Genomic DNA, 17,890 nt, shown 5'->3' on the forward strand with positions numbered 1-17,890 from the left:
GGTCCCCACAGACCAGATCGGATCAGGAAATTACTCCAGGTTCTTTTAGTGCCAAAAAAGACAGGGGACCTGAGGCCAATATTGGATCTCAGCAAACTGAACCAATCCGTCACGAAATCCAAATTCCGAATGGTCACGTTACAATCCATTCTCCCATTATTGGAGAAGGATGTTTGGATGTGCTCCATAGACCTCAAGGACGCCTATTATCACATACCGATACATCAGGCGTCCAGAAGGTATCTGCGCTTCAGCCTGGGAGTCAGTCATTACCAATTTTGCGCTCTGCCCTTTGGTCTCACCACAGCCCCCAGGGTGTTCACCAAGTGTTTGGCAGTAGTGACGGCTCACCTGAGAAGTCTTGGATTCCAAGTGTTTCCCTATCTCGACGACTGGCTCCTGACTGCCACCACCAGGCATCTACTAATGGACAACCTCAAAGCCACCATCTCCTGGGTGTTTCCCTGGGGATTACATTCAATTGGTCAAAGTCTGTCTTGCTGCCCTCTCAACGCATAAAGTTTATAGGAGCAGAGATAGACTCAAGATTGATGCGCGTCTTTCTTCCTGCCGAAAGGATCCGAACTTTACAGGGCCAAGTTCAAGCTCTGATCTCGAGATCCAAAGCCCCAGCCAGGATGGTTCTACAGGTTTTAGGCTCAATGTCTGCCACGGTTCTTTTAGTTCCTCTAGCAAGATTACACATGAGGATTCTTCAGTGGCTCTTGTCAACTCAATGGTCCTTTCAGGATCTTCCCCTCAATCATCACATCATGATTACGGAAATATGCAAAAGGGACCTTCGCTGGTGGCTTCAGACATCCAACTTGGATCAAGGGAAACCCTTTGTTCTCCCCCCTCCAGTGGTTACCCTGACGACAGATGCCTCCCAGATAGGGTGGGGGGGGCATTGTCTGGGCAGGCTAGTTCAGGGCTCCTGGCTTCCAGACGAAGCTCTTCTCCACATCAACGTGTTGGAGATGAGGGCTGTACTTCTATCCCTACAGGCCTTACACAAGTTTCTTCCTCAGGGCATCATCGCCATCCACACAGACAACATGTCGGTGGTCTGGTATCTGAACAAACAAGGAGGGACCAGATCGTACCCCCTTTGCAGAGAGGCCATGAGAGTGTGGGAATGGGCTGTAGCTACCAACCGCTTCTTGGTAGCGACCCACATCCCGGGAAAGTCAAATGTATTGGCGGACAAATTAAGCAGGACAATTCTCTCTCCTCACGAATGGTCTCTAAACCGCACAGTAGCAGCCCAGGTTTTCAAGAGATGGGGGACGCCGTGCTGCGACCTATTTGCAACTCCACAAAACACCAAGTGCCAAAGGTTCTTCTCCTTGATCCCACATCAGGAAGTACCAGCCATGGATGCTCTAGCACAACCTTGGCCAACAGGGCTACTTTATGCCTTTCCTCCAATTCCACTTCTTCCCAAAGTTATTCAAAAAGCTTCTCAACTGGGGTCTTCAATGATTCTGATTGCCCCATACTGGCCTCGTCAGATATGGTTTCCTTACCTGAAGAAGCATGCAGTGGACGATCCGTGGACCTTAGACCTGATTCGGACTTGCTAATCCATCAGTCGGGACATTGGCATCAGTCCCTTCAATCTTTGAAATTGACAGCTTGGCTCCTCCACTTCCGACCTTAGTTAGAAGGCACACACTAGACCCGGAAGTTGTTCACATTCTATCTTCGGCCCACAAACCCACCACTAACAAATTGTACCTCAGTAAGTGGAAGAGGTTTGCTATCTGGGCTCAACTCAAGGGCCTAGACCCTATCACTGCTCCTGTCCCAGAGGTTTTGAAATTCTTAACATCCCTGTTTAATCAGGGATCTTCTGTCTCAACTATTAAAGTCCAACTAGCGGCTATCTCTAAATTCCACGAATCCACGGATCCTCCTTTGATGAGCAGCAGACTATGCAAAACGTTCATTAAAGGTGCGAGTCTATTAAGACCACCAGTTTTTCATCCTGCACCTCCGTGGGATCTTGATTTGGTGCTTCACGCATTAACATCTCCCCGTTTCGAACCGGCTGCTACATGCGAGTTAAAATATCTGTCTTGGAAAACGGCATTCTTAGTGGCTATTACTTCTGCAAGAAGAGTCTCAGAGCTTCAAGCCCTGTCTATTAAGCCACCGTACTTGATTTTCCACAAGGATAGAGTATCACTTAGGCCTAATCCGTCCTTTGTCCCAAAGGTCTGTTCTAGTTTCTGTCTTCAACAATCTCTAGAGCTACCAGTTTTCTTTCCAAAATTCTCTAATGAAGCAGAATACACTCTCCATAAATTGGATGTTCACAGGCAATTACGCTTCTATTTAGACAGGACTCAGCAACTTCGTAAGTCAGACCAGTTGTTTGTGTCCTTCTCAGATAATAAATTGGGCCAAACCATCACAAAAGCTACTATCTCAAAATGGATCAGAGATTGCATAACTCAGGCCTATTCTTCTTTGAATAAGCAACTTACAACATCTATCAAAGCTCATTCTACCAGAGCTATGGCTACTTCTATAGCCTTTCATTCCAAGCTCGCTATATCGGAAATTTGTGCTGCGGCTACTTGGTCCAACCCGCACACTTTCATTTCCCACTACAAATTGGATGTGGCATCTAAAGGACGAGCATCATTTGGTTCCACGGTACTCAGGAGTGTTTTCCAGTGAGCCACCCAGGATTCAGGTGCTAGGGACGCTGTCCCATCATTCAGAATGTAGGCGAGATAGGATCACATAACATCTTTTAGTTATGTACTCACCATAACTTCAGATGTTTGGGATCCATCTCGCCACATTCCTAATACCCACCCTCCTTCCCCCTGCCTTGCAGATCAGAAGAGATTGAACGGTTTTGAGTTCAACTGTTTTATCTTGTTTCATCTGACGATGTTATATAAGCAGGGTATGCGTGTGTGCATGTGTGCGGACAAACTAGATCTGGGGGACTGGTAGTGGTGCATCCTGGGATATAGTAAGCTCAGCCAATAAGAGACTTCGCTCTTTGGCATAAGCGTGCCGAGTCGGAGCCGAGGGATCGGCTCCGAACCCATCATTCAGAATGTAGGCGAGATGGATCCCAAACATCTGAAGTTATGGTGAGTACATAACTAAAAGTTTTGCCTTATACAATGTATATTTTGGCAATTTCTTTACATTTGTAGTATAGTGAGAGCAGGATGGAGGAAATTGAAGATGAGACAGAATGGGCAGAGGGTGGGATAAACAGTGGAAGGATGCTTTAGTAGGAGTGAGGAAAGGATGGTCTGATTTACAAATTCTTAGACAGCGAGGGGAATGGGATTCTTCTGAAGAAGCTGATGGATTAAGGGAATGATAGCTAACATTACAGAAAGAAGAATAGGTTACTTGGCCTTATGTAATATAACAGCATCGTTCCATATTTTGGAAAAGCTGTACACCAACATATAAACTTCCTATGTATGTGCTAGTCCTCTAGTAAAAGAACAATGTTTGGAGAAGAGGGACATTGGAGCTGTGATGCAGCCAAAATGAAGCTAATCTGACTTGGAAGTATTCTGCAGTGAGTAGGCTAGGCATTTTCCTTTCTCTGGTTGTCACCAATTCAGCACATTTCTGAATTTCTGTTGCTGTCTTGCTTGGGAGAGGAAATAATTTCTGCCACAGATTCTTTGGGCCATGATTAGACAGTCCAGGTCTAGATCCTAACATTTGTTGTGAAAAAGTTCCTGCATTCATTGCTTGGGAACCCTGAACCTTCTAAAATTTCTTGTGATCAGTGGATTGTAAGCCATGATCCCATCACTTTTTATTCTGCTTTTATGAGTAACGGGATAGGAATCACTACTGTTAGTACCAGACATTCAGCCCAGTCACTTGCAGATAAAAAAAGGAAAGAGGCTTCAGGTCCCTCTCTTTGCTATTAGGGTTAGTACTGTGATGCATGCCTGACATAGGAATTGGCAGCAAGTTCTTTGAGGAGTACTTCCTTGCCAGTGCTGGAGGAAGCCAAGAGGATAAGGGAGTCAGAAAGCTGACAATGGTCATTGATCACATCCTACTAGGAAGTGTACCTACAATGCTGCCTTTGGATGTCACATGTTCACATGTGGCTGGGAAGGAATCATGCTTTTGTCCTTCCTTGACAGTAGGTGCATTCCCAACAGCTTTTTGGGGTGTTCCTGCATGTTTGCATAGTCTCTTCCTCAGTTGAGCATCAGGAACTTTCTTTGGAGTAGTCCATTTGCTCCCTTCCAGCACATTATTGATAAGTAGTACTTAGGAATCTTTTCTCCACACTTTCCACCTCTGAGTACAGCAAGCTCCTTTGGGTCGTCCTATTCCATAAGGGCCTGCAACAGTGGTCTAGATGTGGGATATTTAATTCTGAAATTTGGCTGGATTTCTCATGAAAGCAGGAAGTATTGCTGATGCCATCTCCAGGCCTACTTCAAGCCTTTCTAGACTAAGCATTGCTGCTTGAGCACTTATTTGTTCTTTGCCCACTCCTCGATATTAATCCTTCACAGCCATCGCTTGTGCATCAGGTGACCCTTAGCTGTTCCATTTTGGAGTTAGGGTAAGGAAGGATCTTTCACTTCCTCAATATCTTGGGAATGTAGCTCAGAGGAGTAACATGCCCTAAACTGTGAGGCAGACAAGGGCAGTAAATTTCTCCCAGCAGATGAACCCTTTCTTGAGGGGAGACTATTAGACTGATGAGGTCCTCTATGTCTAGCCTGTGGCTTATATATATATGCCTTTTTTTCCAGAAGTGATTCAGTCTTTATCTGGGTAAGAAAGAAGAGGAACCTTGGGTTATGCCACCAGTGGAGGCTGTCCCTTTGGATGATTATTTTGAAGCCTTGAGTGCTCAGGATGTTATTTTCCATGCTCAGGGAGGTTGCTGTCCTTTGTAAGCTCCCAGCTGAGCTTACCGAGATCATTACTGCTTGTTGGGCAACATTAACGTTTTTTAAAACTCTTCCTGTTGGCCATTGCTTCTACTCGATGCATCTTAGAAAATTAAGCAGTTGTGTGGTGGACCTTTGTTTGGTCCTTCACAAGGATAAGTTATTTATCGGGACAAATCCTCCCTTCTTGAAAGTGGTCTCAGAAGTTTCTCTTGAGTCTGTAAGTCTTGAGGTTTTCCTGGTGATGCTGTAGACCAGGAGTTAAAAGGACTCTGGTTCCTAGCCATACAGTGGTAGCTTAGGTGTTACTTGAGGCAGGTCCATAAGTTTAGGTAGATGAGAAAGCTGTTCATCATCTTTGCTTTGTTGAGAGAAGAGCTTGTAGTTGTGAATCATCCACTTTTCAATTTTCAGGTGGATTTGCCAGCTGCATCATCTTTTGCCAGCAGTTAGTTCAACATCCACTAGCTGATGCAGCTGTAGAAGCCCATTTCACTAGACTAGTGTCTGTCTCCAGTGTTGGCTTTAAAAATGTCATTGTTTTGACCTGTGGTATCATAACTACTTGGTCCTCCATGTTCAGTTTCACCAAGCCTTAATGTTTGCATTGAGGGTCATGGAACTGAGATATGTTTTGAAAGTTCATTACTCCAAGGATCATTATTCTGAGTTTGTACTTGTACAGTTCCTTGGCTTCCTCCACCTTGGTGGTAGTACTCATCCCAGCCTAGAAAATATCAAGGAAAGTTCTTTGTGTTAGATGTAATCAATGCAGCTTTAATGAATCTGTTGCGGTACTATAGGACACTTCTTGATCATCCTCCCTGTACACAAGTGTTCTTTTACTGTCTGCCTCTGGCCGAGGTCCTTATAAGTCAGGCAGTTACATATTTTTATATCACTTATGTAATGTAGTGCCTGATATGCTTTATTGGTAGGTTATGAAGATAAAAACATTTATGTAGCTAGAATATTCCAGTGTTGCATGCTTCAGATGAGCATGTAGACATCCTAGAATGTAGGATTTTGTTTAAGAAAATGACATATTCAGATTGGCAGAGAATGTCTACTAATTAATGGTAGTCCCTCTAGTAAAGCAACTACTACATTTAAGAAAGCATCTGATGTTTCCAGAGGGGGATGAGAGACTTCCACCTTAACCAGGACCTCAACAGCTGCACTGAACATGTTTGGTATGTGAAGTCGCAGATGTTGGCTTTCAAAAGAAGCACTAGCTGTTGGTGCCTGGTTGATGTTACTGGACATGTGTTGTACAGTTTTTTTTATTTTCTTCTTTTATCATTTTAAAATTGTATCAAGTGCATACTGTGATGAATCGGAGAAAATCTGTAACATCCATCTATACATTAATACAGTGATAACACTGCCTGTCATGTCCCATCTCCCATGCATGATCATGGCAGTCTGTACTAGCCACTTTTCCTGCATGGCCCTTAATGACATAGCAGCAAGGTAAAGTGTTGCATCATAGTTTGAAACCTCTGAATGTATTACTGTGGAAGATGAAATGTTAATTCCAAACGGTGATTATTTCTCCAGCTAAACCTTTATGAAAGATACCAGACGATTGAATACAGGAAGTTTCTGCTTGAAGGGATTTAGCACTTGAACTGCATCATAAGATCCAGTCTCTCTAGACTCTTCTATACCAAGACACTTGAGCACTTAATTCATTTACTGAGCAACTCTGCTTCTTCATCTATCATGGTATGTATTTTTGCAATCTCGCCTTATGTTCTGGCCTGTGCACAGGTAGAACCTACCTCTTGGACAGGGCTTTTGTAAAAGGATAAACCTGCAAAAGTGCACATTTCTTTCCCTCAGTATTTGAATTTCTTGTTGGAAAATCAAACCTTTCGTCTTCTGAATTAAAAAAGTAGATGTTAAAACATCTTCCCTGGAATTTTTTTTTGTAGTAGTCTTACTTTACAAAGGATTTCAAAAATGCAAGCCCCTTGTGTAAACCACGAGATATACGCTTTCAAAATTAAAGACTTGTCCCTGCAATCTAATTTTTTTTTTTATGGTAATTCTTCAGTCATGTCAAGATTCTTTTAGCAGTATCCTAGACCGTCTGTTCCACTGCCACTTTTTAATCCATATGTATAAAATGAAAGACATCTCTTACATAGGTGAAATGTACATAGAAATGTCAGTTGCTATACCAGAAGGCTCATGGCTACAGGAAGGCAGAAACTCTTTGTCTAGATCAAAAAAGGGAATGAAAGCCTGTCTCTTTAATTGAATGTGACCCGCTATTTGTTTTGACTTTTGCAACGACAAGTGCAGCAGACCTTTGTAAGACACAGTTAGTGCATGTTCTAGAGCAGCAGCAACCTTTGCCTATTTCAAAGATATTTCTAAATGAGAAGTTTGAAAATTTGCCATGTGGACTACATGCATTTACCTAACATTACAAGCCGGTGAATGGAGTATAGGGCTGGACAAAATATAGCATGCCTTTGCTGCAAGGGATCCTGTAGTTGTCCACCAACCAAAACTAAAAAAAGTATTGCTTGGATTGCAACTCAGATATGATTTAATGTTACAGCAGTCCTCTCTGAAAATTGGTTGTATAGTTATTTACAATAAGACATAACACATGCTTTTTGATGAGAGGTTACTGCATCAATTAAGCTACCCTCCCTGCATCTTAATTAGGGAAGTTTTAGATTTTTTTAGCTATCATTGTTCTTGAAGTGTTTACCAGTTACAGTTTGAGGTATGTTGCTGATGCGATTTGTTATTTGGAGGGTAATTGTCTGCAGTGAGCATACTTGTGAGAACCCATGGTGCCTTGACTTGAACAGAAGGCTAGTGTAGTTAAGCTGTGTATATAAGAACACCTTCCACAGTTACAGTGTTACCTTCAGATTTTGATACAAGACCACTGTTGATTCTGATGGGGGAGAAAACAAGGTTAATGAAAATGCTACCCAGGAAAACAGGGGAACAGGAAGTTGGTGGACTCTAATGTTAGATTTAGTGTTGCATTGTTCTCTTCAGTGATCTTTCATTATAGTAAGTACTTTGTAAAACTGTAATTTGTTAGATACTAGTATAAGTAAACTTTTACTGGGATCCATCATCCCACTGTGGTAGAAACCGTTCTGACAAACCAATGACAGTGATAAGTATTTTCTTTTCTCACAGGAGTTCCCTTAGTTGGTAACCTTCGGACCAGGCTTCTTGCTCTCCATGTCCTCGAAGCAGTGCTACCAGCATGTGAAACCAGTGTTGAAGATGACCAGATGATACAGGTTCACACATTTTTCTTGGTGCTTTTTAGTAATTTAATTTGTTTGCTTATGCTTTGCTAAAATTGTCAGGCTGGGTTTGTCTGTCTTAGTACATACAACATGTTTAGGTTAGTTTACATGCAGTAGCCCACTGTAGTTATCTGTTCTCTTTCTTTCTTTCCAAGGTAGGGAGTCTTGATTTCTTTTAAGCAGTAGTGCTTTAAGCACGTGCTGTTGCATTGTAATATTTCTGCTAGTTTGTTTGTTCCAGTTCTGCAGCATTCTTTTTGATAGCATCAAAATCAGATAGACTTTTCTGTATCTTAGTATACCATTGGACTGTCCACTGCAACACAAAAGGTCATTATTGTCCTTTCTGTATAAATGAGTGGTCAATTTGCCCTTTTCATTTCTTTTCACTTTGTTGACTTAAAAATTTTTTTTAATGGAATGTCTTCTTGTCAAGAACTGGGGAAAACTGTGCATACTGCCTGCCTAGATCTGGCTAAAGCATTTGATACAATACACCATTCAGACACTGTCACCAAACTTACAGAAGTAAGTATAAACCCCTTTATAACTCATTGGATAGCTAGCTGGCTCACCAGTAGGGCATAGGCGATTAGAATTGTTGAGGCTACTTCAACAGAGGCCGGTCACCAGTGGAGTCCCCCAGGGCTCTGTGCTATGCCCACATCTCTTTGGCATTTACTTCTCGGATGTCAAAGCCAATGTTAAAGGCTTCTGGCTAACCAAGTTCACAAATGATTGCAGACTGGAAGCAGTCGTTGAATCCTTCCCAAGATGAGAGCACCCTTCAGGAAAGTCTAATACAGACAAATGCTTGGTACGAAAGCCATGGCTTAAAACTCAATTTCAGAGAAATGCACTAACTGCGGTGGTGGTGCTGCGGTAGCATTGTCACCTCACAGTAAGACGTTGGCCTGTTCGATTCTCAGCTAGTGTGTCTTTTGTGTGGAGACATGCGTGAATGGGCGTACCTTCGTTGAAGGTTGTGCGACAGGGCCGGCAACTCGGCACGCAAAAATCTACTGCCAATCATTAGCGGACCAGAGTTCCACTGTGGTGACCCCTAACCAGGAAAAGCCGAAAGACAGAACAACCTTTTGGGAACTATGTCACCCCAGGTAACTGCATCATTAATGAAACACCCTTAAAAGTTGATTCACTAGTCAGGGATCTGGGAACTCGTGTAGATAGTAACCTAGCCCTTGAACAACATGTGTTCAAGGTAGTAAGAAAATCCTTCTGTGCTGCACAACTGATAAGCAATGGCATTGTGTCTAGGTCCGGAATGGTTATCAAACCACTGTACTTGGCCCTCATCAGACCCATCATAGAGTGTAATGCCCCCTCCGGTAGGTACCTGACCAGACATTTGCAGTAATTGTAACATCCACATTTTCCTTACAAAAAGAGTTCAGGGAGTACACACAATGTCCTACCCTAATCTCCTGAAAGCTCTGTCTCTTTACTCGGTGTCATACAGACGTATGAGAAGTGATCTTTGCCTGTCATGTAAGGCATACTGGACCCTATTTTGATGAACCTTTTGTACATCCACAAAATAGAGATCGTCAGAACTGTTAGATTAAAAGACCTAAATTTTGCTTGCGATATAAATAGGACATATTTGAGCGAGAGAGAGAGGTTTCTCAGACAATTCCTATTCTCTGGAACAGTCTCCCCATCCAACTGAAGCAAAGTTCCTTCTCATCCCTATTTATGCAAAACTTGGGCCAGGTCTGACTCCTATTTCTTTGATGGACAGAACATTCGGTAAATCGCCCCTATGTAAATCAAATTTGTGTGTCACAGTTGAGTTGCACGGCTAGGCTCATAAAGGCCCTAGTGGTCATTTGCCTAGTATACACCTGTGAACCTACCAGAGCTGAGCTGCATTTATTATGTTAAGTCCAATTTTCTCACTTAAGCTGTTGCTGCTGTGTAGAGCATTAGCTTCGTAGAGTTTTGCTTGGGTGGCCCTTTTCTGATAGCAGTTAATTATTCGGTTGATTGCCTTTGCATACGCTGTTAAAGGTCATAGAGTTATGTGTTTGTTAGTTTGCTTTCTAAGTTATATAAAATTGTTCTTGTTTCTGTTTTGGGAGGAGATGCACAATGTTTTTGAATTCTCCAAAAAGGATGCAGTTAGCAGTTTGCTTGATATAACCTTTCCTGTCCTCGATGCAGTGTTGCTCAGCTTTGTGTATAAAACTGTCATTTTCTGAAGGCCTTCCTTCTTTTTTCATTATCAATTAACTGAGTGATGTGTATAAAGTGAGATGACATTCCTTTACTACTTTACCAGCAAGTTTGGGGTAGGCCACAATTTGACTGCCTGTTTGTATTATGAGCCTGCTGTGTTTACTGTTTGAAATAAGTTTATTGCTTTTCCATTGCCTGCCAAAAACATGTATTACTTGTTACAAAAGTATTTAACAAGTTTATGTATTCATAACACTTTAACATGCAATATGAGTTCACATACATTAATGATACAACTTTCAAAAACTGTTCCACTGTTATCTTCATGTCACACAATTGTCCTCACAATTCAGTATTATTTTTACTTAATGCCTTCAAATTTTCCATTACCCACCAACTTTCCAAAGTAAGTCATTTATTTCTTCTGCACTTTACTTCCTTCCATCTTTAAAGATTCTAACTTCCATTTATTTATTTATTTTTATAATGCTAAATTTGTTTTAGACTTTGAGTTCCATTTTCTCATTGTTGTCTTTTTGGCTGTCAGCAGAATTAAATTTAATAAGCCTTGGTATGCCTTGGCAGTTCTGATCCTGAACACCAACTGAAAAACCTCATGAACTTTGTTAGTATTTTAAAAGGAGAGGAAGCACCAACTTCTTGGTAGAAAGCCTTGGTGGCTGTGTTGCCCAGATAGAGTAAAGAGCTGTTAGGCCCAGCTTCATATAGACCTGTTTCAATTTTAAACCATGACTGCAAAGGGTTTATGTCTGTACTAGCTAAGAGAATTGCAAAGGTGTTTATAAATTGATAGGTATGGATCACTGTGTTTTTTTTTTTTATCTATGGAGATGTGATAAACATTTGACATTAGTAGAACAATGATTCAGAATATAAGAAAATACCACTGTTGTTGGTGGATCTGGATCCAGAGAAGGCATTTAATATAGTAACCTGGGATTTTGAGTGGTGCAGTGGAATCATTTGCATTCACTGATACAGTAATAGGTTTAATTATGAGTACATATGAAGGACTGAAGTCAAGAATTAAGGTGGGATAATTCTTCTGTGATAGGCTGTGACTAAACAGAGTAACCAGGTGTGGGGTGTCTTCTTTTCCCTTTGTTATTTGCTTATATTTAGAGCCATTGACAATGAAAATAGGGGACTCAGAAATTCAAGGATGTTATTAGTATGGTAATCAAGAAATGCTGGCTTTGTTTACAGATTGTATTGCTTTGTACTTGATAAATCCAAAAATGACATTGCAGAATATTTTGAGACAGTTTCAGTTCTTTTGGTGTTAAATTAATGAAGAAAGATAAACCAACGGCTATAGAAGTAATTTATGTACGAACACGTGGTTTGGTTCAGTAATACTCATATTTATAGGAGCACAATAAGATGAAATGTTTAGGTGTATGGGTTTAAAAGGGTTCATAGCAGCTAAGGATATGTGGGAAGGGACTAAACAAAAGATAATACAGAATCTAAGAAACTAGAAGCTCTTGTTTATGTTTATGGATAGTAAGATATAAGTAGTGAATATGTTTTTACTCCCTTTAGTTTTATGTACAGGTCAGGCTTATTTTTATCAACCAGAAGAGAAGTTGTGGAGAATAATTAATAGAGTTGAAAGAATTTATTAGGGAGGGGAAGTGGGAAAAAAGGGAAAAAGTTAAGTGGGATAAGCTTAATTCTCCCCATAGAACAAGGTATTCTAGGATTACCTAATTTTGATGGATGATTTAGAGCTACTCAGTTAAAAATTATATACATAACACAGGCAGAAGGTTAAGAAGAAAGGGTGAAGTTCAAGAAATAAGGAGACAGTAGGTTTTTAGATGCAGATCCTTAAGGAGAGCAAGAACCACACACAGAATTTTATGTTCATAAAGTTGAATGTTCCAAGAACTAAGTCAGCACATGAGTGGAGTAAGGTGATTTTGCCATTAGGGATGACTGCAACCAGGAGTACAGAAATAGGCAAGAAAGGGCTGGAATTTAGTAGAGAAAAGTGACAAAGGAACCAAGGTGTTGGGAGTGTATGACTAGGAGGGAAAGGTAATAGAGTAGGATGAGGCCAAGCAAAAGTGTGGACTGCAGGTTAGAGGTTACCTTCCCTGCCAGGTGATTGATGTCACAGTATAGGCAAAGAGAAAGGGATAGATGAGTCCTAAGTGAATGACCAGCTCTGGTAGAGATTTTACTTTATTCTGTAACAGAAGTTGCTGTTAAAAAATAGATAATTAATGGAACATATTGTATGATAACTGTAAGAATCAATCAAAGGAAGTCAGAAAAGATTGGGAAGAGAGACTGGAAAAACAGTTTAACAAGGGGACAATGGAAGGACATATGCATTGCTCCCAAGTATGCCACAAAGTCTGAGGGTTAAGGTTTTTGGTCATTAAGTGTTTGAATAGGTATTTTTATACCCAAGGAGACTTCAAAGAAGTTTTCCACCAGTAGAAGGTTGGAGGTGCATTGGGAAAGTGAGAGGTTACTAGGAGCACCTTTTTTGGGAGTGTAATGAGTTGGCAGACTTTAAAACTTCCACACAGTATACTTTGTTAAAACTATTGGTGGAGCAAATGGCTGTAACTAATGAAATCATGTCATTTGAGCTGGCACACAGGATCTGAATTGCCTAGACATAGTAAGGGCTTATCAGTTTTATAGGTTCATAGGTTCATACTAGGCTATCTGCCCTAGGGCATTTATAAGCCTAGCCAGAATGTGTTTGGCTTTCGCCACCCATTTTAAATTTATTTTGCTATGCCCTTTTTCGAGGTTAGTATACTGTGCCTCTGTCTAACAGTGACACAGAAGTGATACCCGGGGTAAACCTACGATCTCCCATCCACTCATCAAGATTCCTCTTGAAGAGAGTCAATGAGGGACTCTGCCTAACCTGGACTGGGATTTTATTCCAGAGTGAAGGGAGCCTCTGGGTTATGAATCTGTCCCTCCAGCATGTCCTATTTATTTCAGTGCTGAGGTTCAAGTCTCTCCAGCGTGTAGCTCGATGGGATTTGGATTTTCTGAGGTGCAGCATGTCCATTAATTCCGGGTTGGACATGGCTTTATACGTCAGGCACAGATCACCTCTGAACCGGCGGTATGCCACTGAGTAGAGCTGGAGTTTCTTTAACCGGGCAGCATATGGCATCTGTTTGAGCCCTGTGATCCTCTTGGTGAGGTACTTTTGGGGTCTTTCCAATTGCTGCAGGTATCTGGGAAGGTACATCCCAAAAGTTGCATTGTACTCAATTATGGGCCTGATGAGGGATGAGTAAAGAGGCACGATGATGTCCCCTGATCTAGATGTGAATCCCTTCATGATTAGGTGGGCTATATAAAATGTTTTTCTAACCACTTTGGCCACGTGGTTGTCAAATGAGAGATTGCTATCAACTTGGGTCCCCAGGTCCCTAATTACTTCTTCTGTACTTAATGGATTACCACCTATGTGGTAATTTGTGGGCACTTTGTTTTTGCCAAAGGGATGACTATACACTTTTTGGCATTTAGCTTGAGGCCATGGCTCTGGCACCAGTTGTCTGTTTCTATGAGGCCCTTTTGGAGGATGCTTGTGTCGGCTGGATAGTCGATTATGGCGCCCAGTTTGCAGTCATCTGCGAACTTGGTCAGCCACAGTCCTTCCGTGTTGGCCTGTACCTCCGAGAAATATATACCGAACAAGAGAGGTCCCAGGACTGAGCCTTGTGGGACACCACTTGTAAGTGGTTTGGAGTCTGACATGGCTCCAGAAATTCTAACCATGTGGGTTCTGTCCTTGAGCCAGTTTGCAATCCATCTAGTGACATAGGGGTTTATATTAAAGCTGGTGAGCTTATCTATAATGCTCGAGTGGGGTATTGTATCGAAGGCTTTTGCGAGGTCCAGGTAGGCTGTGTGGACCACCTTCCCCTCGTCAATGGCCTTGGTGACTGTTTCAAAGAAATCAGCCAGGTTTAAGAGGCAGGATTTGCCCTTAAAGCTGAACTGGGTAGGATCCAGTGTTTGTAGGTCCCCAATATCTTTATTTATGAGGTCCATGATGATCCTTTCCATAGCTTTGCAGACCAAGCTAGTCAGGCTTATGGGGCGATAGTTTCCAGGATCCGTTGAGGCACCACCTTTATGGAGAGGGACCACTGTTGCTGTACGCCACTCTTTGGGCACATATCCTGTAGTAAGGCTGAGATTGAACAGTAGTTTTATGTTTGGGTTTAGCTCTTCTTGGAGTTCATGTAGGATGCAGCCTTTTAATTCTGTTTGCTACAAAAAAGTTTTTAGAAAATGAAAATCTTATTCTAAACCAAATGTAATTGAAGTATTGAATATTGTTAAAAAGTTTAAAAAGAACTGGAAGTGGGATTTTTAGAAAAAGAAAGGAGTCCATTAGATATAAATAAATGGATTTTTTGTGAACAGTACATGCAGAATAATAATCAGGAGGAGAAATGAGGTTTAAGAGAAGGCAGTACTTGAGCAATTTATGTAATTATGGACTGATTAACAGTTATAAAGAAAGAAACTTCCAAGATGGTTGCACATTCTCACAGCTTGTTTCTAGCTCTCCCAGTGTGAAAACAGAAACTCAGAAGAGAAGGCCAGTAGACTTGTGTTTATGCGTAAATTTCAGTAACTGGCTAGCAAGTACACTGGCTGGATGCCAGTAATAAAGAAATACAGAAGACCTGGAAAAGTCAGCTACAAAAAGTGAGGAAGAAATACTGACTAGGGAAAGTTCTGCAGCTGTTCAGCAAAAAGCAGTGCAACCTTCAGACATGACTTCAAGTAACCTACAGGAAGATGCAAGACAACCTCATATAGATCTGGTTAAAATAAACAAAACACTGATGGAGTTTATCAACACACACTGATAGAGTATATCAACACAAACAACAAAAGGCTGGAAAATGTAGAAGAAACTTTAAACAGATATTCGGATGAGATGATAAAGCTGCAAAAATCAGAGTTTAGAATGAAGAAAAGGCTGGCTGAATATGAAACTGCCCAGGAAGAACTGTGTCAAAAATAATAGAATTAGAGGACAGAGCACATAGGGAAAACCTGAGATTTTCAGCTATACCAGAGAAGGTACAGAATGCATGTATTTTATGAAAGCACAAATGAGCAACTGGACTGGTATTCCACAGCAGGAGCTGTTAGTTGAAATGGCACATTGTGTGTATGCTGCAAAATTAGCTATAAGAAAGCAACCTAAACCTTTAATAATAAAGATGCAGTCCTTACCAGCAGAAGGAGTTGATTCTGACAAAACTGTGGCAGAAGGGCAAAATACCAAAAGTGGGAGACAGCAGAGTATTTGTGGAGAATGATTACTCATTGTACACCAGGCAGAAGACAAGTAAATTCATTCCTCTATTCAGAGCACGTTGAGACGCAGGTGTGAGATTTAGATAGCTGTATCCAGCTGTCTTTAAGGCATCTTCCCTAGAGGGATAAAATAATTTTTTGATGAAGTGCATGCTAAGGAGGAAGTACAAAGGTCTGTCCAACAAAAAGTGAGCTGCAAAACACGAGATGATTTTGCTTCTTGTTCTTCTGGTAATAAAGACCACAGGGAGACTGTGTGTGTGAAATCTTTTCCAGTATTTTAATGGAAAATGTTGCACAGAAGGAATGGAGCATGAGAGTTGCCTAGAAGAACCGAGAGTACGTTGGAAATGAAGGAGGGACAGGATTTGGGCGATGGATAAGAACAGTAATAAAACCAGTAACTTACTTTGAGATTACAGTGCAATAATTATATTTGTGAAACATGACAGAACAAGAAAATATGGAAATATTGGACTTTTTTAAAATTTGTTGGACTTGTGGGGGACTCTAAAGTATATGTCCTACTTCATATCATTAATGTTCAGAAAAATGCTTTAGGGAGGGGGAAGAGCGGGGAGAAAGCTTACTGTAAGTAAACATTTTCTTTTCTTAATATTTCTTTTATGCTATGTTTAAGTGTAATGGGGATTGTAAATGGGTGCTGTTTTTTTTTCTTTTTCTACCCTCTTCTCTCTTTCGTGTACAGTTTTGAGAAATCTAGACAATGCAGTCTGATAAAGAGAAACTGGGTCTGGTGGAAGGGTATTGGCTGAGGGAAAAGAAGAGAAAAATTGGCTAGGACATAAATGTTCTATTACAATTACTAAATTAAATTAAATAGTAAACTAAATTACTATTATTATCTAGTATTACAAAGCATATAAATGAAAGAATATTGAATATTATAAAACTTTTTTTCTGGTAAACAAGGTATCCTTAGCAGTTTTGTGCCTTTCATGTCATTAGAAGACAATTTGATAAAGGGGAATGACTTGGAGAAAGTGTGTATTGAAAGGATTCAAGTGTTTTCTCAGCTGGACGAGCTATAAAGATAGAAAAATTCAAGTAGGACATTGCACAGGCTGTACCATATGTCTTAGCTTGACTAACCTTTCTTTTTAGTTAACTCTAGCCTGTCTGTGTGGTTATCAACTTAAAACTTTTGTTCTTATTAGGAAGCAAAAACATTGATATTTGAATATGTACATAGTTTTGTGTGTTATTATTAAGTTGCTAGGTTTTAGGGGGGTGTTTGTTCTTTGTGACAGCTTTCAAAAATATGTAAGATATGACATAGGCTCAAATAGATATGACAAGAAACAACTGTATCAAAGACCAGCCTGCCGAACAGTATATGCATGTAACATAAAAGTTGGAACTAGACATTTAACAAAAAAGCAGTTATACATAAAAGGTGGTAGTAATACCTGTATAAGAAAATGATGCTTTCTGTAATGTTTTTCAGTCTGAATGGTCTTATAGATAAACATAAAAAAAGAAAGAGTAGTGAGCTATATTAAAAAAATGTAGAGTGCAAATAGCAGTGCTACAGGAGACACCTGGAAGGAACTGACCATGTGAATTAAATAAAGAAAGGTTTTCAGGATAGTTATTCACCGGAATATCTGGGACAAAGGAAAAGAGGAGTACTTGTATTAATTGCAAGAGGAGCTCCAATAGTGATAGAAGAGAGAAAAAAGATAATAATGGAAGGTGTATAGTACTAAAGGGCTACTGGCAAAGGAGGAGGATTACACTGACATGCATTTACGTTCCACCTAAAACTGTTGTAATGGAGCTTAAGGAAATTCTGGGAGAAATAATTATCTTTCAGCAAGGAATATTACTTATAGATGTAGACTGGAATTTGGTTTGCAACAGTGAAGATGTGTTTTGGGGGGCCTAAAAGGGACAGTATAACAAAGGAGGGTACATTTTTGAAGAAATTTATGAAAAAGTTGGGCATGGAAGATGCAAATTCAGTACTAGCAGTTTGGAGGAAATTTGCATATTATTCTCCATGATACAAAACCTGGGCTAGGCTAGATAGAATTTATATCTCCCAGGAACATGTGCATTTAATTGAAGGTCTTGAAATGCACCCAATAACTATTTCAGATCATGTGTGCCAATAAT

At 40.6% G+C, this 17,890-nt stretch overlaps 1 protein-coding gene across 5 annotated transcripts in view; it reads left to right on the forward strand.

The window, feature by feature from the left end:
• HERC1 (HECT and RLD domain containing E3 ubiquitin protein ligase family member 1) overlaps positions 1–17,890 on the forward strand; it is a 3,987,333-nt gene that overhangs the window by 1,826,580 nt on the left and 2,142,863 nt on the right. For all 5 annotated transcript variants that reach the window (XM_044077739.1, XM_044077741.1, XM_044077740.1 and 2 more), the window contains exon 32: positions 8,088–8,194. In XM_044077739.1, coding sequence (XP_043933674.1) covers positions 8,088–8,194 — 107 coding nt within the window. The remainder of the gene's footprint in view (positions 1–8,087; positions 8,195–17,890) is intronic.

Source organism: Protopterus annectens, chromosome 7.part0, assembly GCF_019279795.1.
Source record: "Protopterus annectens isolate FY-2018-M chromosome 7.part0, PAN1.0, whole genome shotgun sequence".
Classification (NCBI taxonomy): Eukaryota; Metazoa; Chordata; order Ceratodontiformes; family Protopteridae; genus Protopterus; species Protopterus annectens.